At 40.6% G+C, this 23235-nt stretch overlaps 1 protein-coding gene across 1 annotated transcript in view; it reads right to left on the bottom strand.

Annotated features, from left to right (window-relative positions):
* The window catches only part of si:ch211-26b3.4 (connector enhancer of kinase suppressor of ras 2), a 176122-nt gene that overhangs the window by 71334 nt on the left and 81553 nt on the right, over positions 1 to 23235 (bottom strand). Inside the window, exons 6-8 of the mRNA XM_037675402.1 lie at positions 16630 to 16749; positions 12510 to 12569; positions 12316 to 12384 (exon numbers count right to left, since the gene is read on the bottom strand). Coding sequence (XP_037531330.1) covers positions 12316 to 12384; positions 12510 to 12569; positions 16630 to 16749 — 249 coding nt within the window. The remainder of the gene's footprint in view (positions 1 to 12315; positions 12385 to 12509; positions 12570 to 16629; positions 16750 to 23235) is intronic.

Below are 23235 nucleotides of genomic sequence, written 5' to 3' on the forward strand. Positions count from 1 at the left end.
TTTAGACGAACGACTTGAGATTGGGTGTTTGGTTTTCCCATAAATGTTTTGGAAGTCTATGGCGAGACTTATCAAAAAGAATTAGCTATCCCCCCGAATAGAATTGTTCGAGTAGGTTCGGCTTAAGCGTTGTGAGATCAATGTAGATTATGGTACTCAAGGTAGCAATAATATACATTGACTCCGCAAAGATTGCAATTTAGTGAATGAACTGCATGTTGGCATGGTTAAAGGCCTCTTAGTCTCTAACTTACTACACAACAAAATTCATTCTTGCCTGGGGTGTTCGAAAACAATACCAAAAACCAATTAAACGATGTCTCAACATCGACAAGAACAGTAACTAAGCAACCAGTTAAACAACGTTTCAACATCGACAAAAGCAGTGATTAAGCAACTAGAAAACAACGTTTCGGTGCGCCACTCACTCTGAATGTCAGATTTGATCATGTTATCGCGTCTGGTAGCATTATCCTAACTGGCGTCACCCCCCTTCGGTCATGGGAGACTGCGAACACGGGTGAGGACGTCGCTCCATGAGCTAAAGTTAGGCTGTCCTTGAGTAGTTTTAACTGTTTGCGCAGCTGAAAGAGGACTTTTAGGTCTGGATCGGAATCCAGTTTGACTTTCGATGGAGTGTATTTGTCTGGGTCAGTCAGATATAGTATCATCGAGTTAATTGCAGGATCGTCCAACTTCTGAAGTTGGATGATGTCTGGGTCAGTTGAAATTGACTTTTCATATTTTAAAAGAACTTGGCGAAGTTTGTCTCTTTCTTCATCGGATGTCAGAGTGTCGGCTTGAGCGACCACCTGTTCAATCTGTGATGAGACTGATGAGGGTTCTTGCTCCATGGGGAGCTTCAACGAATCCTTTTCTGAGTCGTCGGACCTGTCTATGGGCAAGGCACCATAGGTTTGTGGTCCTTGGTCGACGTCATTGGTTGAGAAAAGAGCGATGGCCTGTGATGGTTTTGTGAAACATACTGGCCCAGCTTCTTGACTCGGTACCAGGTTATCTGGGAGTCCTCCCAGAACTGGGATGCCTAGTTCAAAATCATGACGGTCAAGTTCTGAGTTTTCAGTTTGCGATGACTCGTCATCGTTTGTGTGTGAGTTTATCCCCCCTTCGTCCGATGAGGGGTTGTTGGAGGCAATAACAGCAATGTCTTGGTGTGTTTCACCGACATCTGTAATGTTGTCATTCGCGCCTTCAGAGTTAGTAGCGATCAGATCACTACATTGTGCTCCTGGTTGGGTTCCCATTTCAGCGTGTATCAAAGTGTCTAAAAACCTTTGCATTTCCTCTGTCTCTTCCGAGCTCAGAGGTTTAGGGCCTTGTTCCTGGAACTTTTGTGATTTTTTCGCCTCGGGACTTTTCGTCCGAGGTGGGAGGCGGCTAGGTACGTCTTTTGGGGGTTCCTCTTCGGATTTCCCCTGATAATATGGGTCCTCTTGGATCCCATATCCTTGCGTCCTGCGCATGTCCCATGTACGATAATCACGTTCATCCTCTGAAAGAGGAGTTTTTTTGTTCCAGCGTGCACCTTCATTATGCGGTTTGTTAGTTTGAAAATACTGCCTTTTCTCGCCTGTTTTAGGAGGAGGTGGCGTGCACCTTCCTTCCATTTCTAGGGAGTGGGGTTTAACCTTTACACCAGGAAACACCTCTATGGGCGTCTTAGCATGAGAACGTGCCTCAAACACATTCACTGCACACTGTTTAATCTCATTTATGGATTTTTCTCTGAAATTTGCCATAATTCGTACTGACATGCGTATGTCAGTGTGGAGATTTTTGCTGAAAACAAATTTAAAATTTTCTTCTTCCTCCATTCCGGTTTCATTTCTGTAACCAAAATAAGCTTGGAAGATTCTTTTGTAATAAACTCTTGGATGTTCATTTTTTCCCTGCTTGACCTTGTCAGCGGCTGGGAAACCAGTAGGTCCTGTGCAGGGGTCGTACTCTTTAATCAGAGCTTCACACAGAAGTTTGTAATCCTTACTCGTTGCATCAGGTAGACGCTCGATGAAGGTAAACACCTCTCTGTCCGAAGTGAGTCGTATCAGACTGATCTTATCCTCTACCGTAGCGTTAGGATAAGATCTCAATCTGAAATCCAGTTCTCTGAGGTACGCTTTTGTTCCAGATGAGCCTTTTTGTCCAGGTACAAAACATTGTACATATTTTGAGATTTTTTGCAAATCATCCATTGAAGGAGACAGTTTCCATGCACTCTGTTGCATGTTTTGTGGAGGAGACCTGTTCAGGTCTGTTCCTGCCACTTTAGGTGAGGGTGGATCACGAGCAGGAGGTGCAACAACGTCTTTCTGAGGTGTATGTGGGTGGCCTGGACTCTGTCCACGGTCTTCAACTCGCCCCACGTCAGAAATCTTGTTTGTTGCCGCTCGTAGTTTTTCTTCACATGTTTTTAAGCGTTCCTGTGATGTATGATAATCACTTTCTAAACGCATCTGTAGCTGTTGCAATATGTGTTTATCCATTCTGAGTTCTTCCACCTTTTTGTTAAGCAAATCTATTTTGCTATTCAGCGAATCAATTTCTGCATTTGCATTTTGCTGTGATTGAAACATCTGTTCAGAATGTTTTCTTGTGAGGATTTCGTGTTCACTTTTAAATTGAAGGAAGTGTTCTTCAATTCTCTGAACCACCTCTTTTTCACTGTTTAACCTTATTGCAAGGTAATCAGCTTTCTCAACAACCATATAGAATGATTCTTTCAGCAAAATTGCAATTTTAGCCAGCTTTTCATAACTTGACTTTGTGATTTCTGTAGAGGTCACACTTTCTGCAACCTCCTTCAGATTGTCCACTAACTCTTTTGGGTTCATGCGCTCTGCCTGTTTATCATATGGATATAAGGAATCTGTCAGAAGCTTCAACGCGTTCTTTAAACAGTCCCTTATCCCATAAGCATCAAAATCTTTCCCTAACACACTTGTCATGTTTTTCACTGTGTAGCAATTTATCTGTTTAAAACAGTTGCAAGCTTCAGATATTTTACAGGTAAATATTTGTATTCGAGTCAATGAGTTTTCACACTTATTTTAGCTTTTTGGGTTTACACAGAAGTACTGTTATAAGTCAACTTATTCAAATGTGGGTACCTTTCTCAGGTTTTACCCCAATTCATGAATATTTAAGTAAATGCTCTTCTGGCAGTGTTACTTTTTGTGCTTATTTTTCAACAGATACTAAGTTACCAAACGCTTTTTAGTGTATTTTACTCTGAAGCACTGAATTTTTTATAAACCTGCAATTTTCTAAAAAGTCTCACAGCAACATTAGTTTAAAACGTTTTTTAAACCGTTCTGTTCCAGACATTTGCTATTTTAACAGTTACTCATAGAACTAAGTTGTGAAAAGAAAAGAAAAGAAAAGTTGATGATGTATCAGGATTAATCAGTCCTTCCTCAGAAAACTGTTTTTACTCCTGTCCTCCTGTAAAGCTTCTATTTAAAATTAAATAGAAAGATTTTTGTTTTAGGTGGCAATTTTAACAGAAAAATCTCTTTTTCCTCATAAATTTACTCTTATTTAGTGATTTTGCAATTAAACGTGTATTATCCTTCAAGCAAAATGAGTGAACTATTCAACTCTGTGAATGTTTGTAACTGTATCTTTTTTTTTTTTTTTTAAGTTTCTAATTTTATTTTGTACCTGTATAAGGAATTATCAGTGAATAAAATCTTTTTGGTAAATGCTCTTTGCATAAATACCCTTTTTAACTTTAAAATGCAAGATAACAGTGTTTATTCAGCTTTGAGGAAGTTTGTTAACTCAAAAATGCCTTACATAAATAAAAAGAACGTTTAATTTCACTCTTTACCTAAAACTGAAGTGAAACTGCGATCTAAGTTTCTCCAGGAGGGGGTAGTGTTTAGCTTTTTACCAGCAGGAGTCTATGACGACTTCCTGTGACGTTCGGTTGACATCCTGTTGTTAGCCGCTTAGCTTAAAGTTAGCTTCGGCTAAACTCGGTTAAAATCAACATTTCTGAACGAATTTAAGCGTAAACGTGGCGTAATTTCAACAAGCACGACTGTTATGCATGAACACGAGTTTTATGGGACATGTGCAGCTTTATTTAGTGATTTTAAGCACGGCAGAGCTCATTTCCGACATGGGGGAGTGACGTGACACGTCATTCATCCAGTCGTTAGCTGTTAGCTTAAAATTAGCATCGCTAGCGTTGTTTAAAAAACATCATTTTATGACGAATTTTAGCTCTAACGTGGCAAAATTTCAGCGAGTATGCTTCGAAGCACTTGACCAGCGTATCAAAACCACTTTAAAGTTACTTTTCAGCTTTAAAAAGCAGATTTTATTTCCCTATGAAAACGAACTTTCATTTCCGGGTCACGTGACTGAAATCACCAATGACAGCAGCGCAGGGTTTGAGAGGAAGTTACGTAGGCACGTCAATCCACCTTCTCAGCAAATCAGAGCGCTCCACACAGCAATTTCCAACCAATCACGAAGCGTTTTCTCCAACTAGCAAGTTAGATTAGCGTGAAATAGTTCGTCAACTTTTCGTCTTTTAAACCATCAAAATGCACTTTTTCTGTTAAAAATTGTAACGAATAACTCCTAACTGTGTTCTGAGGCGGCGCTCAGCTTTTAAAACGTTTATCCATCTATTCAAAATACTCGTTCAAACTGAACAGAACCGAAACACAGCCGGGTCTTAAGAGCAGAACCTCGTACTTTTAAACAGAATAACGTCTTCCACAGCTCATCAGCTCTTAGTTACACGTAACAGACGTACAATTTCAGCTTACACAAGACTTAATGACACAATTTCAGCTCTTAAAACATTGCCAGCGTAACACAGCGTAAAGTTGCAGAGCCGAGCTCCAAGCGCGCAGCCCAGCCTCTGCGTTAACATTCACAGCTGATAAACTGTTATTTTTTCAACATGCCAACACGTAAATCAATCTTACACGTATTAACAGTCATTCATGAACACGTTAACGGGCCACCAGTTTGTAGTAGTAAACAGAATAAAGCGTTTTACGGCACACTGTTTATATTAATTTGGTGGAATAGTGTAAAGCAATAACAGACAAGTTTCACAAATAATGAACTTCAAATCACTCGGCGGTGATTTGAGGACTTTGCTTCAGATATTTCTAAAATATCTGTACTAGTTTTGTGAGAGAGAAAAGAGTTTAAGATGAAATGGAGATTATCTTACAGAGAATTATGTGAGGGAATTTAATCTGTTTGACCAGAAATTGCACGCTCCGTCAGGTATCTCAGCTTGTCCCAGGTACACTTTAGTCGAAGAAGAAACCGTTACCTTGTTGACGATCGATCACCTCAGTAAGAATCCTTTTCAACTGATATCAGCGTCTCCGTTGAGAACAGCTAAAATCCTTGGAGAGTCGTGCGTGGTCGTTCAAACAGAAATTATAATTCCAAACGTCTCTGGATCATCCTGAATTCTCGAATTCTCTTCAGAACTCCTTGAGCACTACATGAGAACTTTTTCATTCTCTATTCCAACTCTCTCTGAGAACTTTTCCATTCTATGGAATCTACTGCACTCTGCCAGAACCGGGAAGTTGTCACATTTTAAATGAGTTTACTTCCGAGTTTACTTCAGAGCTTTCTGATTCGTGGATGGACCAGAAAGAGGAGTGGTTTTGTTGACGTAAGTTATTATCCAAAGTCAAGGATTGTTTTCAACATACAGAAAAGATTATTGCAGTCGACCAGACTTCGTGGAGTCTCACACTTGGTAATCTTTTCAAATAGTAAAACATGACATTTCTTCTTCAGTAAACATTTAGTTGACCGAAGCTTCAACTTTCACACACTTACGACTTGACTCATTTCAGACAGAAAATCAAGAAATGCATATTCAGGTGATTTCTCCTTTGAATGAGGAATAAAAATCATTACTTACTGTTTATGTAAAAAATGAGTAGTTCTTTTCAACCTGTAAAGCATTGAGTGAACTAACACAATTTGATTATCAAACATTTGTAAGACAGTAATGATTATAGAGGATTGTCTTTTCTGCTTGATTAATTCAAGAAAGAAAGTCATCAGATGGATCAGACTTATTCAGATCAATGAAAATAACAGTCTCTGTCCATCTGGTAGATTTGAGGTCATCTGGTTCACTACATATAAAATTTAATTTTTTGTGAAGAATCAACAACAAGTGGGACACAATCGTGAAGTGGAATGAAATTTATTGGATGTGTCAAACTATTTTAACAAATAAAAAACTGAAAAGTGGGGCGTGCAATATTATTCAGCCCCCTTGCGTTAATACTTTGTAGCGACGCCTTTTGCTGCAGTTCCAGCTGCAAGTCTCTTGGGGTTTGTCTCTATCAGTTTTACACATGAGAGACTGAAATTCTTGACCATTCTTCCTGCAAAACAGCTCGAGCTCAGTGAGGTTGGATGGAGAGCGTTTGTGAACAGCAGTCTTCAGCTCTTTCCACAGATTCTCGATTGGATTCAGGTCTGGACTTTGACTTGGCCATTCCAACACCTGGATACGTTTATTTGTGAACCATTCCATCGTAGATTTGTCTTTATGTTTTGGATCATTGTCTTGTTGGAAGATAAATCTTCGTCCCAGTCTCAGGTCTCTTGCAGACTCAAACAGGTTTTCTTCCAGAATGGTCTTGTATTTGGCCCCATCCATCTTCCCATCAATACTGACCATCTTCCCTGTCCCTGCTGATGAAAAGCAGGCCCAAACCATGATGCTGTCACCACCATGTTTGACAGTGGGGATGGTGTGTTCAGGGTGATGAGCTGTGTTGCTTTTACGCCAAACATATCGTTTTGCATTGTGGCCAAACAGTTCGATTTTGGTTTCATGTGACCAGAGCACCTTCTTCCACATGTTTGGTGTGTCTCCCAGGTGCTTGTGACAAACTTTAAACAACACTTTTTATGGATATCTTTGAGAAATGGCTTTCTTCTTGCCACTCTTCCATAAAGGCCAGATTTGTGCAGTGTACGACTGATTGTTGTCCTATGGACAGACTCTCCCACCTCAGCTGTAGATCTCTGCAGTTCATCCAGAGTGATCATGGGCCTCTTGGCTGCATCTCTGATCAGTCTTCTCCTTGTTCCAGATGAAAGTTTAGAGGGACGGCCGGGTCTTGGTAGATTTGCAGTGGTCTGATACTCCTTCCATTTCAATATGATTGCTTGCACAGTGCTCCTTGGGATGTTTAAAGCTTGGGAAATCTTTTTGTATCCAAATCCGGCTTTAAACTTCTCCACAACAGTATCTCGGACCTGCCTGGTGTGTTCCTTGGTCTTCATGATGCTCTCTGCACTTTGAACAGAACCCTGAGACTATCACAGAGCAGGTGCATTTATACAGAGACTTGATTACACACAGGTGGATTCTATTTATCATCATCAGTCATTTGGGACAACATTGGATCATTCATAGATCCTCACTGAACTTCTGGAGTGAGTTTGTTGCACTGAAAGTAAAGGGGCCCAATAATATTGCACGCCCCACTTTTCAGTTTTTTATTTGTTAAAAAGTTTGACACATCCAATAAATTTCATTCCACTTTACAATTGTGTCCCACTTGTTGTTGATTCTTCATAAAAAATTAAAATTTTATATCTTTATGTTTGAAGCCTGAAATGTGGCAAAAGTTTGAAAAGTTCAAGGGGGCCGAATACTTTCGCAAGGCACTGTATTTCTCTTGAAATGTAAAAACCAAAAGTTATATCTTTAAGTAGGTCTCAAATAATGATCATCTTAAGACATGAAGGCAGGATTGTTTGTTTGTTATGTGAGGTAAAAACTCTGTGATAGTCTTTATTCAATGGATATTCAGCAAAATTATTGTTCACTAACAAAGCCAAGGGGTGTTTGTGTGTTGTGTTAGTAATTAAAGCGTTAGCAATAGCTTATGAACCCGAGAACAGATTCCAATAAAACTGTCAGAGAATAATAACTGGGTGTACAACAACAACTAATTACTTTTTGGAGTCAATCTCATTCAAGATTGATGTCACAGCTAATCAGCTCTAGCAAAAACAAAAATAAATGTCAGTAACTTGGTCATTTTGCAGATACTGAGCTAAAATTTGGTTTGGTGTCTGCTGATGGTCATCCTTAGCAGATACTCTGAGCTTGAAATGTTTTCTTAAGGTTTGACAAAAACAGATAAAACTGCTTTTGCTCAACATAAGAACTTCATTTAAAACTCAGGCATGAAAGGCTGCAGCAATATGCATTTTTTCAAGGTAAACCTTTAATGAAGGAAATGAAAAAAAAAAACTACTTCATTTTAAAGGTCAAAGCTTACGGAATTTAACAATTTATATCAGCTTTAACTAGGAGGTAATTAAATGAAATTCTGCTGAATGGTCATTTAATGCAATAATGATGACAAGTTCAAGTCAAGTTTATTGTTATTCGCATCACATGTGGTACATGGGGTGGAATGAAATTATGCACTAAGGGTCCCGGTTACACCCAAAAATAGCAAAAATATAAAGTATAAAATGAAACATTATAAAAGGATATAATATATACAGTACTCTAAGATATGTGCTAAATGGTACCCTAAAAGATCTAAGATATACTATAAACACTAAAAATGTAAAACAATACTGCGTAACAACAGCAGCACAAACATGAGTCTGTGTGAGCAGACATATATGAATGAATACAGGAGCATGAGATCAGCAGCATGGATTATCAGCAGCACAGATTAACATATCACCAATTAAAGTGGCATTATAGTGATTTGATTTGCTATCTACTTTTTTTACAGTGAGTGGGGTCCTTCATGATGCAGGGGGCCCTCTTCCTGCATCTGTAGGTGTAGATGTCTGTGATGGTGGGGAAACTGACTCCAACAGTCTTCTGTGCAGCCTTCACCACTCTCTGCAAAGCTTTTCTTTCTGCAGCTGTGCAGCCTCCATGCCACACGTTGATGCTGGAGCACAGGATACTCACCACTGCACACCTGTAGAAGGAGGTGAGGACTGAGCTTCCCAGACCAGCTCGTCTCAGCCACCTGAGGAAGTAGAGTCTCTGATGAGCTTTCTTGATCAGGCTGGTGGTGTTTTTGCCCCAGCTGAGGTTGTTGTTCAGGCGCACACAAAAGCACTTGTAACCGGAGCACTTCCACCACAGATCCTCCTGTGTCCGGGAAGGGGGGGGGGGGGGGGGTAGTTGTTGTTTGTTCAGTCTGAAATTCCTGACCATCTCCCTCGTCTTCTTCACACTGATGTGAAGGTTGTTCTTCCTGCAACTCTCCAGATGTTTCACCTCCTGCCTGTAGCTGGACTCATCATTGTTTGTGATGCATCCAACCACCGCTGTATCATCTGCCAACTTTACAATATGACAGCCTGGATGGGTAGGTGCAGAATCATATGTGAGCAGAGTGAACAGGAAGGGGCTCAACACACAACTCTAGAGAGAGCTAGTTCTGAGGGTTATAGTGCAGGAGGACAAGTTGTGGATCCTCACAGACTGTTGTCTGTTGGTTAAGAAATCCAGGATCCAGTTGCAAATGGAGGGGCTTAGTCCTAGTGTGAGTAGTTTGTCCATCAGGATCTGGGGAATCATGGTGTTGAAGGCAATGTGAAGTCCATAAAGAGCATACGGACATAGGAGTTCTTTTGCTTCAGGTGGGTGAGAGCAGTGTGGATCACAGAGGAGATGGCGTCTTCTATTGATCAATTCTTGCGGTATGCATACTAGTGTGGGTTCTCAATTATATCAATGGTAACTTTGATGTGGGCCATGACTAGTCTTTCAAAGAATTTAGCGATTATCAGGGTGAGGGCTACTGGCCAATAGTCATTCAGACCAGTGACTGCAGAGCTTTGAGGAAATGGGATGATGATGGCGGTCTTCAAGCAGGTGGAAACTGTTGACAGGGTGAGGGAGGAGTTAAACATACCAGCTAGCACCTCGCAGAGCTGATCGGCACAGTCCCTCAACCCCCCAGGATATTGTCTGGACCAGTGGATTTGTGAGGATTCCTGCAGGTACTCCTTACTTCTACTGAGGTCACGCTGAGGAATTCCTCTTTGAGGAACTCCTCTGTTAGTGCTGAGGTGAGTCTGGTGCCGGGTGGTCTATTTGGGTTTTCAAAACAGGCACAGAACCTGTTAAGAGCATCAGGCAGTGATGGGTCCCTAGGGCACTGTGCACCCCTGTGTTTATAGTCTGTTAGGCACTTAATGCCCTTCCACATGCTCCATGGGTTCTGTGAGGAGAAATGTCCCTGGATCTTCTATGTTGCTTTGGCTCTCTTAATACCAGCAGCCAGCTTTGTCCTTGTCCTCCACAGTTCCTGTGAGTTGCCAAACCTGAAGACAGTGTCCTTTCCAGCTGGATACAGACAGCCAGGGTTTCTGGCTCGAGTAGCACTTCAGTCCTGGTGGTGGTGACTTCATCAGTACACTTGCTGATGAATCAGAGGACAGCAGATGTGTATTCCTCCAGAGCCAGCTTATGCTGTAATGGACTCTATTCAATCAACATTCAGCCTAACTTCTTTTTAATTTAAACTCTAAACTTACTCAGTGTTTTTGTGTCACCAGCTCAGTTTGAACAGAAAACCATGTTAACTAGAGACTCCCTTTCCATCTCCCCTCCCCAAGTCCCTTTTTACTTCCTCCTCCCTTTTAGCTCAATTCTACCTCCTCTCAGCCTCCCTTGCTACTGCAGCCTCTCCTCACCCCCACCCCACCCCACCCCCCACACACACTTCTGCTTCCTCCTCTGCCTATCTCCTCCCCCAGAGTGAGGGATCAGAGTGGTGAGGGTCTAACCGAGAAAGTAATAAAAGGTTTGAAGCTGTGAGCCCGGTAGAGTGTGATCTTCTATGTCACCCTGAGGAGGGAGAAGAGATAACATGTATCTCTATCAAAAGTCAATCAAATGTGACTACACACAACCTACATGTATGCTTTCTGCATGAACAGCATCACTGGAGACAGAAAAAAAAGCACAAAAATAGAAAACACCGGCAAGCAGACAACCCTCCCTCCCCCACCCCTTCAGGTATATCAAAGAAATGCTAGAACAAATTGTTTGGGCCATAGCTGACAGCGTGAGTAATGCTAACAGAGGGCTCTGCTCCATTTAAAATGGCTACACTAGATTTTTGTGCTTCCCTCTGATGTGATGAGTTGGAGGCAGAAATGCAACCTATTCAATTCTGAAAGTGAAACATAGCTTCACATGCCACCTTCAATTTGCCTCAGGAGTGAGAATTTGGGTCTAGACATCACATCAAACCTTACCGTGTTCAGGATTTGCTCATTGTTGTGTGCAGTGACCAAGCTAGCTTTTAATATTACGAGCTGAGGCAGCCTGCAGCAACAAGCTCAAGCTGTACAGCAGTGGAATTGATTTATGAGAATAAAAACTGAAAGAAGGACCAACAAACAGTTTAATACTAAAACTGTGTCCATCCATCCATTGATCCATCCATTGATCCATCCATCCATCCATCCATCCATTCATCCATCCATCCATCCATTATCTTTAACCGCTTCTTCCTTTTCGGGTCACGGGAGGTCAATGGTGTCCTTACACAGCAGTCACTGTATGAGAGGCGAGGGGCACCCTGGACAGGTCTCCAGTCCATCACAGGGACACATAGAGACAAACGAGGCAAACAACCATTCACTCTCTCATTCACACCTAGGGACAATTACCAATCAGTCTAACATGCATGTTTTTGGTCTGTGGGAGGAAACCGGAGCACCCGGAGAAAACCCACACATGCACGGAGAGAACATGCAAACTCTCTTGATACAGTATGACTATAAATAATTTCTGTGACTTTAAACGGGAGCAACACGGTGGTGCTGTTGGTAGCGCTGCTTCCTCTCAGCGAGCAGGTCGCCCGGCTCAAATTCCGGCCGGGGACCTTTTTGGATGGACTTTGCATGTTCTCTCCATGCATGTGTGGGGTTTCTCCGGGTACTCCAGTTTCCTCTGACTGGTAACTCTAAATTGTCTCTAGATGCGAGTGGAGTGAGAAAGTGAATGGTTGTTTGTCTCGTTTGTCTCTATGTGTGCCTGTGATGAACTTGAGACCCGTCCTGGTTATACCCCACCTTTTGCACAGTGATTCATTCATTCATTCATTCAGCCTTTATGTATACAGGTTAGTCTCACTGAGTCATGAGGACTCATTTACAAGAGAGACCTGTAGAAATGATGACTGGATATGAGCACCAGTGACCCCGTGACCCGAAAAGGAATAAGCGGGTAAAAGATAATGGATGGATGAATGGACTGTGTTTGGTAGCTTGTTAACTCACCACTGTCTGGTGGTTGACTTGGATCACCTCATCCCCAGCATGGATCTTCTTACACTGATCTGCTGGAGACTGCACAGACAGGCAGTATAAATCAGGAAAATAAGAAAGGGGGGAATATTAACACCCAAGACAGTGAATTCACTGCCTAAATGAACCAACAAACTGTTTTTTCTCTGAGTGAAACAAAAACGTACGTTCTCTGTGGTTCCAGTGATAACATGAAGTCCATCGTATGTAGATTTGATATACATCCCCTGAAATACAAATATATACTGTCACCAAGGAGACAGGGAGTAAGACATGGTGTACAAAGAAATACAAGATAAACATTATTTGCATCTGCCTTCATTGTTCAGTGTGAACCACAGGTATGTATTGAAACACTGTCAGATTATAAGAGTTATAAAAGTAAGACTGTTAAATACTATATTCTTCTATTGATGTGCTTTTGTTACGTTTGTTCTTTAGTTTAATCTTTAACCTGGTTTTCTTCCACAGTTGTTGTTCTTGAAGTTTTATTGGCGGTTGGCAAAAAACGTTGAGGTTGCATTACCGCCACCGACCGGTATGGAGTTTGGCTCAAAATGTCTCATTTATTCTATGCTATATTCTATTAGTCACCTTTGTTTTCCAGAAAAATCTAATTAAAATCTGAATACTTTTACTATCTGAATTTCCCTGTAGTATATTTATTAAATTAAACTTTTCTTTATTTCCCCTAAATTCTTCCAACATTAATCTCCTTTCTTTCACATATCTTCTACATACTAAAATAATGTGTTCTATTGTCTCGTTTTCTTCACAATATTGACAGTTTCCTGTATTATTTTGCTGTATTCTGAAAAGCGAACTGTTAAGTCCATTATGTCCAAATCTTAACCTTGTTAATAGTTTCTCCTCTCTTCTATTTTTTCTTCCTACTCTCATTTTTCCTACTCTTTTTTTGAATCCTATAATACCACCTTCCTTTGTTATCTTCATCCCATTCTTTCTTCCACCTTACCCTCAATTTTTTGTTTAATTATACTTTTTGCTTCTGATTTGCTTGTACTCACTGTAAAATTAACTTGCCTTTTTTGCTTCCCTATCTGCTATTTCGTTACCCTTAATCCCAATGTGAGCTGGAACCCAAATAAATATAACTGTTAATCCCATCATTTATATCCTGAATAATGTTTGCTGTATTTCTATTAAAATGTGTGGTCTACTGTCTGAGTGGTTGTATTTTAGACTGGTTAATGCTGAACTAGAATCTGAGCAAAGTATTGTTTTTAAAAGTCTAATTTCTTCTATTCATTGTATTGCTAATAATAATGCTAATATTTCTCCTGTGTATACTGATAACCCATTTGTAATGCGTTTTCCTTGTCTTATCTGAAATTCCGGTATAACAAAGGCTATTCCTATTTCTCCACTTAGATTTTTTTGATGCATCTGTAAATATCTGAATATGATTATAGTAGTTGTTTATATATATTCAATTCAATTCAAATTTAATTCAATTCAATTCAAAAATACTTTATTAATCCCAAAGGGAAATTATTTGTTGTTGTAACTCGTTATCCTCATTTCATTAAGAGATGTTATAGATGCTGATGGCTGTAGACAGGAAGGATCTCTTGTAAAGGTCCATCCCACAGTGGATCCTAAGAAACTGGCTGCAGATGCCGTCCGATCCGTCCACCCAGACTCTGCTGGCCTCTCGGTTCCCCTGGACTGTAGGACCGCATGAATGCCGGGAAGAACTCCTCCCAGAGCGATGGCCACTCCTCCCAGCAGTCTGCCGAGCTCCTCATAGCTGCAGACAGCCAATTGTAGGTGCTGAGGGACGATCCTGTCCTTCCGCTGTCGTGAGCCATGTTTCCTGCTAGTTCCAGGATCTCAGTGGTCAGGCACTCGAGCACAGCTGGCAGGTAGATGAAAATGCGTCCACAGAGCATCCTTTTCAACTCATTTGAAATTTAGGGCTGTAGTTGAGATATTACTTGAGCTTTTGAGATGTTAATCAGCTGCTGTTGGTTGTAGAAACTGCCTTGTTGCCATGGTTACGCATCATAACAAATGTCCAAAACTAACAAAGTTTCCGTAAAAATCCTTCCAGCTGCACAGCATCTGATACCAGAGGAAACAATCATCCAAAAAATGTGTTTTACATCCAGAAAAAGAGGAATTAAAGTTTCCAAAAGCAAAATCTCAGAATGAAAGTAACAGAGCTGCTCCAACATGCAGCCACCTGGAGCGGCGCAATTCTAGAAACATATCTTTACTGTGTTTGAATTTAAAATATATCCTTTATCCTTCTTCTTGTCTAAAAGTGCTAAATCTACTATTGCATCTGGTAGGATCCTTGGTGGTACTGCTGGCAAAGGCACCACTGGACTAATTCTTAAATTGGTTATTTGCCGTTCTTCTGCCTTTCTATTACTTACCCATCCAAAACTCTGTGTCTCCTTTTTCTCTTTTTCCCAACATGGTTTTAAAGTTTCTATTGTCGGATGATTTGACTTATTTCCTTGTAAACTGATCCAGTAGCTTATAGCCAATTGTATTCTCCTCAATTCTAATGGCATTTCTCCCATCTCAACTTTAATTGCTGCTGTGGGGGTGGTTTTGATTGCTCCAGTACAAATCCTTAGCGCTTGATGTTGAATACTGTCCAGTTTTTCCAGTTGTGTCTTTGCTGCTAATCCATAAACAATACTTCCATAATCTATATTTGATCTGATCAAACTTATGTAAATTATTTTTAAAGCCCCTCTTTCTGCCCCCCAATCACTTCCTGCTAAACATCTCATAATGTTTAGAACTATTTTACATTTATCAATAATTTTTTTGTATATGAATATTCCATGCTATTTTCTCATCAAACCATATTCCTAAGAACTTTGTACATTTTACTCGTTCTAATTCTTGATTATATAATTTAAATTTAACATCCTTTATCTGTTTTTTCTGCGTAAACATCATCACCTTTGTTTTTTCCACAGAGAATTTAAACCCCCATTGAAATGCCCATTTCTCTATATTAACAATAGCATCCTGAATATTTTTTAGCAGTAAAGTCTACGTTACGTCCCCTCTTCCAAATGGCTCTATCATCCGCAAAAAGCGAACAGCCCATTCCCTTTTCAATTTCTGCAAAAACATCATCTATCATTATAGAAAACAGTAACGGGTTTATAATGCTGCCCTGCGGTGTTCCATTTTCATCTGTATATTCTTGTGAAATATGTTGACCTATTCTAACTTGTAAATTTCTTTTTGATAAGAAGTCCTTAATCCAATTAAACATTTTACCATTAATACCCAATTTACGCATTTTGATTAATAATCCTTCTACCCACAACATGTCATAGGCTTTTTCTATGTCAAAAAATACTGCCATAACCATTTCTTTATTTACCTGTGCTCTCCTAATTTCGTATTCCAAACATATTGTTGAATCATATGTATTACGGCCTTTTCTAAACCCGCTTTGATATTTAGAAATATATCGTTTCATATTTAAATAATATGTTAATCGGTCATTAATAATTTTTTCCATTATTTTACATACAAAGTATATTTGAAGTTAATGCAATGGGTCTATAATTTCCTGGCTTCGTTCTGTCCTTACCTGGTTTAGCTATGGAACAATAACTGATTCCTTCCAACTTAATGGTAGTTTCCCCTCCTCCCAGACTTTATTATACATCTCTAAAATAATATCTTTGGCTGTTTCACTCAGATGTTATATCATTGTATACCATACTTGATCTTTCCTGGGTGTTTTCTTGGTTTTCCTGAGTGCACGATTTAATTCTGCTTTTATAAAAGGTTCATTAAGTAGATTATTGGTTTCATCAATATTCTGGAACACGTCTTTATATTTTTATTTTGTTGCATTCCTACCTTTTCTTCCCTCATCACTAATATTACATGTACTATGAATTTTACTAAATGTTTCAGCTAAAATTTCAGCTTTTTCGTCATCTTTTAATTATTGTTGTGTTATCTAACGTTAATACTGGCTATCTATATTCCTTACTACTTACTTAATATTTTAGCTGTTGTCGGTCGCTCTTTGAACAAGAACGAGTTCAGTTGTGACTAGATTAACAAGCTAACGGTTCAGACTAGCCATTAGCTCATCAGTCTAGTGAGAATTAAAATCTATACCTCCAAACTGCTGTCTTTCAAAGAGCCATCTTCAATAGGTAAGATATTAAATGGTTATAATTTTTCCATATAACCTTACTTCAAAGGATCTGAATTTCCTCTTTAAAATAAATTCTAATTTTTGTGTTTGTGAATTCTCAGGTGTGCTGTTCTCACCAGTCCTTCACTTGGCATGATGCTTGTAAGGTGGACCACCTCCAGATGAGCCGATTGAGACACCAACGAGTCTGAAGACAGGGAGATGATGTGGTCGCAGATTCCTGCTAAGGTCTTACACTGCAGATAGCATTAAACAAAAATAGAGTGAGACAGAAAGCAAGAAAGAAATACTTGACAAAACATTTGTCTACATCATTTGGATCAACAATTGCAAAGTTTAATAAAAAAATAAGAAAAAGCATTAAATCATTAAAATTACATTATCCATTCAACCTTTATTTATACAGGTTAGTCTCATTGAGCCTCAAGGACTCATTTAAAAGAGAGGCTGGTTTTAACAAAGTATGATGACAACAGTAGACAATCCTAAAAAAAAAAAAAGCATATAAATTGAAAAATAAATGGAAGAAAATTATGTTAAAAACTAAACAAAAATAACAGCTACATTATAAAGCGATATAAATTTCTAAAAACAGGCAGATGTCTGCGTTGGTTTTTGCCATGAACTTAGCAGCCATTACTTTTTGTCTACAGTGTAAAAAACAATACCTAAACCCAAGTAACACATTACAGATTACCAATACATTAAATCAAAAGTTAAGAATTAAAAAAAATCCTCCCTCAAAGAACATAAAACACATTTGATGTCCCAGATGTCTTTAAACAAGCAAAGGTTGCTGGTGAGGGTGTAAAAAGCATGCTCTACTTCCAACAGGGCTGCAAACAAACCGTTAAAGCTCACAATTACATCCGACCAGCCCCGGCTTACCATCTGGTTCTATTTGGTCATTCGTATAGCTAGGTTTGCAACCCCAAACAGAAAAAGTATTGAGGTCAGGATCTATTTCTTTCATAGTGTATTTTTTGGACCAAAAATAAAAAAAGAGGTAAAGAAAACTCTTCTCTAAGAGCTGAGCTAACACCCAAAAATCTGAAAGTCCAGATAGATCCTCTAATCTTTGACATGTCAGGACAAGATGGTCTAAAGTCTCAGTCTGGTAACAAAAAAGGACATCCCTCTCCAGTGCTGGAGTCAAAGTAAGCTCTGTGTATGTTCATACATACAGCGAAAGTATTCGGCCCCCTTGAACTTTTCAACCTTTTGCCACATTTCAGGCTTCAAACATAAAGATATAAAATTTTAATTTTTTGTGAAGAATCAACAACAAGTGGGACACAATCGTAAAGTGGAATGAAATTTATTGGATGTGTCAAACTTTTTTAACAAATAAAAAACTGAAAAGTGGGGCGTGCAATATTATTGGGCCCCTTTACTTTCAGTGCAGCAAACTCACTTCAGAAGTTCAGTGAGGATCTATGAATGATCCAATGTTGTCCCAAATGACTGATGACGATAAATAGAATCCACCTGTGTGTAATCAAGTCCCTGGATAAATGCACCTGCTCTGTGATAGTCTCAGGGTTCTGTTCAAAGTGCAGAGAGCATCATGAAGACCAAGGAAAACACCAGGCAGGTCCGAGATATTGTTGTGGAGAAGTTTAAAGCTGGATTTGGATACAAAAAGATTTTCCAAGCTTTAAACATCCCAAGGAGCACTGTGCAAGCAATCATATTGAAATGGAAGGAGTATCAGACCACTGCAAATCTACCAAGACCCGGCCGTCCCTCTAAACTTTCATCTGGAACAAGGAGAAGACAGATCAGAGATGCAGCCAAGAGGCCCATGATCACTCTGGATGAACTGCAGAGATTTAGAGCTGAGGTGGGAGAGTCTGTCCATAGGACAACAATGAGTCGTACACTGCACAAATCTGGCCTTTATGGAAGAGTGGCAAGAAGAAAGCCATTTCTCAAAGATATCCATCAAAAGTGTTGTTTAAAGTTTGCACAAGCACCTGGGAGACACACCAAACATGTGGAAGAAGGTGCTCTGGTCAGATGAAACCAAAATCGAACAGTTTGGCCACAATGCAAAACGATATGTTTGGCGTAAAAGCAACAAAGCTCATCACCCTGAACACAACATCCCCACTGTCAAACATGGTGGTGGCAGCATCATGGTTTGGACCTGCTTTTCGTCAGCAGGGACAGGGAAGATGGTCAGAATTGATGGGAAGATGGATGGGGCCAAATACAGGACCATTCTGGAAGAAAAGCTGTCTGAGTCTGCAAGAGACCTGAGACTGGGACGGAGATTTATCTTCCAACAAGACAATGATCCAAAACATAAAGACAAATCTACAATGGAATGGTTCACAAATAAACGTATCCAGGTGTTGGAATGGCCAAGTCAAAGTCCAGACCTGAATCCAATCGAGAATCTGTGGAAAGAGCTGAAGACTGCTGTTCACAAACGCTCTCCATCCAACCTCACTGAGCTCGAGCTGTTTTGCAGGAAGAATGGGCAGAATTTCAGTCTCTCATGTGTAAAACTGATAGAGACAAACCCCAAGAGACTTGCAGCTGCAACTGCAGCAAAAGGCGGCGCTACAAAGTATTAACGCAAGGGGGCCGAATAATATTGCACACCCCTCTTTTCAGTTTTTTATTTGTTAAAAAAGTTTGACACATCCAATAAATGTCATTCCACTTCAAGATTGTGTCCCACTTGTTGTTGATTCTTCACAAAAAATTTAAATTTCATATCTTTATGTTTGAAGCCTGAAATGTGGCAAAAGGTTGAAAAGTTTAAGGGGGCCGAATACTTTCACAAGGCACCGTATGAGTCCATGTATTATCCTCCATTGAAGGTCAGCCACCCATTTTTCAACTGGAGGCTTATACATGACCCTCCACCTGCCTTTAGGGTTTTAGTATGAAGCAAAAACCCGAGTGCACCTCGACTCCCTAGTTCCAGCCAAAGAGCGCCGATTCAGCACCTTCACACAGCTGAGGTAGAGCTGCTTTTTTCCACACAAATTAAAACCACCCATCTTTGGTGTTTTCATAGTTAGCAGCTGTCCCCTTCCTTCATGCAACGTTTCAACAGCAGGACTTACTGGCTATGAAGGAAAAACATGTCATCATCCCATGGGTCAGCATGAAGATGGTTCCCAACAAAAGCTCTCAATGGCGCAGACAAAAATAGCTGAACTTCTACAATTGTCCTCAGCAGTCTGGAAGACGTAATGTTTGTAATGTTCCCAAGCCTGTCCGCAGGGGTCTTCACCAGATGACCAAGTTTAATAATGCTGGCTTCAACAAACTTGGTCCTTATTTTAGTTGCAGAAAGTGTGGTCAGAGCCACACTTTGGCACTTACTAATGGTTTTGTTGTAAAACAAAGGCTCCTCAAAAAGCCACATTCAAGGTCTGGGGTCAGGGTTGCAAGTGACCTTCAACATCTGCCAGACATTGAACACTGAACAGTATAAGGATGTAAGTCCTCTTAGGTCCATCTGAAACGATTCAATTAAGAAAAATTTGGCCAGAAGAAAACAAGATGGCAACCCCTGCACTAATATTTGTCCCATGGCTAAGAGCAAATTACCCCCACCACCACCACCACCTTAACCCGAGTTTATGTAATTTCCATTATCACTATGAATTTCCTGCCAAAAAACTATATCCAACCTTTTTTTGTTTAATAATTTCAGATATTAAAGCTCTCATATGTGCATCTCTACCCCCATTTACGTACATTTAGAAAGGCCACCTTTAAACCCTTCTAGTGAGAAGAGGGGTGCAGAGCCACTAATGCTAGTTCATGTTAGCAGTCAAAAAACACAGGCCGGCTGGGTGACGGCACAAGGTAATCTAAATGAAAAAAAAAAAAAAATCAAGTCCTTGGTTCACCATTGACCCGTTCATGTTTCAGATTATTTTTTTCCCATTCAAAACCGTGTTTCAAATCAGCATCCTCCATTTACTGTAGCTCCATCTTATATTACAGATCTTATTGTTCCATATTTTACTAACAGAGCACTTCGCTCTCAGATTGCAAGCTTACTTGTGGTTCCTAGAGTTTCCATAAGCAGAATGGGAGGAAGATCTTTCAGTTATCAGGCTCCTCTCTTGTGGAACCAACTTCCAGTTTCTGTCTGTGAGGCTGACACATTAGATGTGACTGTTAGTAATCTTGTTATTGGTGATAATGTTTTTTCAGACCACATGCCGGTCCAGTCTGAGTTCAACCTCCCCCATCTAACTCCTAAGCCGTGCATTCCTGCACGTTGCAGCCGGACCATTAACCATTTCACTGCCGCACGTTTCACAGATGTTTATAACTCTGAAATGATAATTCAGCCCCTGGTGGTTCTCACCACTACTGAGGAGCTGACATCCCAGTTCAACTCTGTCTGCTTAAAGACTATGGATCATGTCGCGCCTATTAAAATCAAAAAATCAAAACTCAGAGCAGAACCTTGGCTGAGTGACGTCACCAAGGCCGTTAGGCAGCAATGTAGGAGGGCGGAGCGCAAGTGGAGGAAAGACAGGCTGCAGGTCTCTTTCCAAATACTTAAAGAGAGTTGGCACCGTTATCAGAAAGCAGTGAAAGCTGCTAAATCCAAATACTTCTCTGATATAATTACCTCAAACTATCGCAACCCACATGTCCTCTTCTCCACCCTAAACTCTGTTCTCCACCTCACTGAACCATCACCTCTGGAAGCCTCGACTGAGCTGTGCGACAACTTCTTACATTTCTTTTTGGAAAAAATTGCAACCACCAGGGCTCTCATTTCCCCTCCAACTCATGACCCATCCATCCCACCTCAATCTGTAGCTCCATTTGACCATTTTGAACCCATCACTCTATCTTCTCTAGAGCAGGTCATGTGCAGCTTGAAACCGTCTGATTCCCCCTTTGATGTGGTCCCCCATCGACTACTAAAGGAGGTTTTTCCAAATCTAGGTCTGTCCATTCTTGATATAGTAAACAGTAGTTTATCCACTGGCGTGGTGCCAAAATCCTTTAAACATGCTGCTGTCCAGCCTCTCCTAAAAAAAACAAACCTAGACCCCTCAGTCATGTCCAACTTCCGGCCTGTCTCCAGACTCCCATTTGTTTATAAAATACTGGAGAAAATAGTCGAGTCCCAGTTGACCTGCTTCCTGGAGCTTTTCCAATCTGGCTTTAAACCTCTCCACAGCACTGAAACTGCCCTGCTGAAGGTCTTTAACGACATCTTCAGAGTCACAGATACCGGTGATTCTGTGCTGCTTGTCCTGTTGGACCTCACAGCCGCCTTTGACACCATCGACCATGAGATCCTCATTGCTAGGTTAGAGCAGTGGGTGGGGATCATAGGATCAGCCCTCAATTGGTTCAGATCTTACCTCACTGACAGATCCTTTTGTGTCTCCATCAAGTATTTTAGTTCTGCAGCGGCAGATCTTAAATGGGGGGTTCCGCAGGGGTCCATCCTGGGTCCCCTCCTATTCTCTTTATACCTGCTGCCACTTGGTGCTATTTTCCAGAAACACAACATACCATTTCATTTCTACGCTGATGACTGTCAAATTTACTTCCCCCTAAGACACAATGGTACATGCTCTATTCAACCTCTGCTCGACTGCCTGGCTGACATCAGGGACTGGATGGCTTTAAATTTCTTAAGTTTCAATGAAAAGAAGTCTGAAGTCATGTTATTCCCTCCCAATGACACGATCACAAACCACTGTATCGACCTCTCCGCTCTAACCCTGTCAGAAAAACAAAGAGTCACTAATCTGGGCGTGATAATGGACCCTTCCCTGAAACTTAACAATCATGTAAACATGATTGTTAAATCATGTTTCTTCCAACTGAGGCAGCTGTCTAAACTGAAGCCCATATTGTCCAAAAATAACCTGGAGACAGTAATACATGCATTGATTACATCTAGGCTTGATTACTGCAATTCGCTCCAGTTTGGTGTCAGTCAAACCTCCATTGCATGACTAAAACTGGTCCAGAATGCAGCAGCCAGATTTTTAACCAGTACAGGCAAAAGAGAGCACATTATACCGGTTTTGGCCTCACTGCACTGGTTACCGGTTCACCTTTGAATCCAGTTCAAAATACTGCTGTGTCTACAAATCACTGAACAGTGTCGACCCACCCCTATCTCTCTGATCTGCTACAGCTGTATGTCCCACCACGTTCCCTGAGGTCAGCGGACCAGTTGCTCCTCACAGTTCCAGGAACTCATCTTAAGTGCAGAGGTGACAGGGCCTTCTCTGTAGCAGGACCAAGACTCTGGAACGAGTTACCTCTGCTTGTCAGACAGGCCCCATCCCTCTTGGTTTTCAAGTCCCATTTAAAAACTCACTACTATTCAATAGCTTTCAACACAAGATGATCTGTGTTTTGATCCTGTATGCTCTACACTGGTTTGTCGTCATTATCTGCATCGTTTTTTTGTCTATATTCTGATTTACCTCATTTTGTATTTTGCTTTGTGTGTTACCTGTTGTTTTGTCTGTACAGCACTTTGGTTGGCCTTGTAGCTGTTTTAAGTGCTTCATAAAAGTGGTATGGATATCCATCTATCCATCCATCCATTTTCTTTACCCGCTTATTCCATTTTGGGTCACGGGGGTCGCTGGTGCCCATGTCCAGCAATCACTGTGCGAGGGGCGGGGTACACCCTGGACGGGTCGCAAGTCCATCACAGGGCCACATAGAGACAAACGAGACAAACAACCATTCACTCTCTC

The sequence above is a fragment of the Nematolebias whitei genome, chromosome 4, assembly GCF_014905685.2.
Source record: "Nematolebias whitei isolate Nwh7 chromosome 4, NemWhi1, whole genome shotgun sequence".
Taxonomy (NCBI): Eukaryota; Metazoa; Chordata; class Actinopteri; order Cyprinodontiformes; family Rivulidae; genus Nematolebias; species Nematolebias whitei.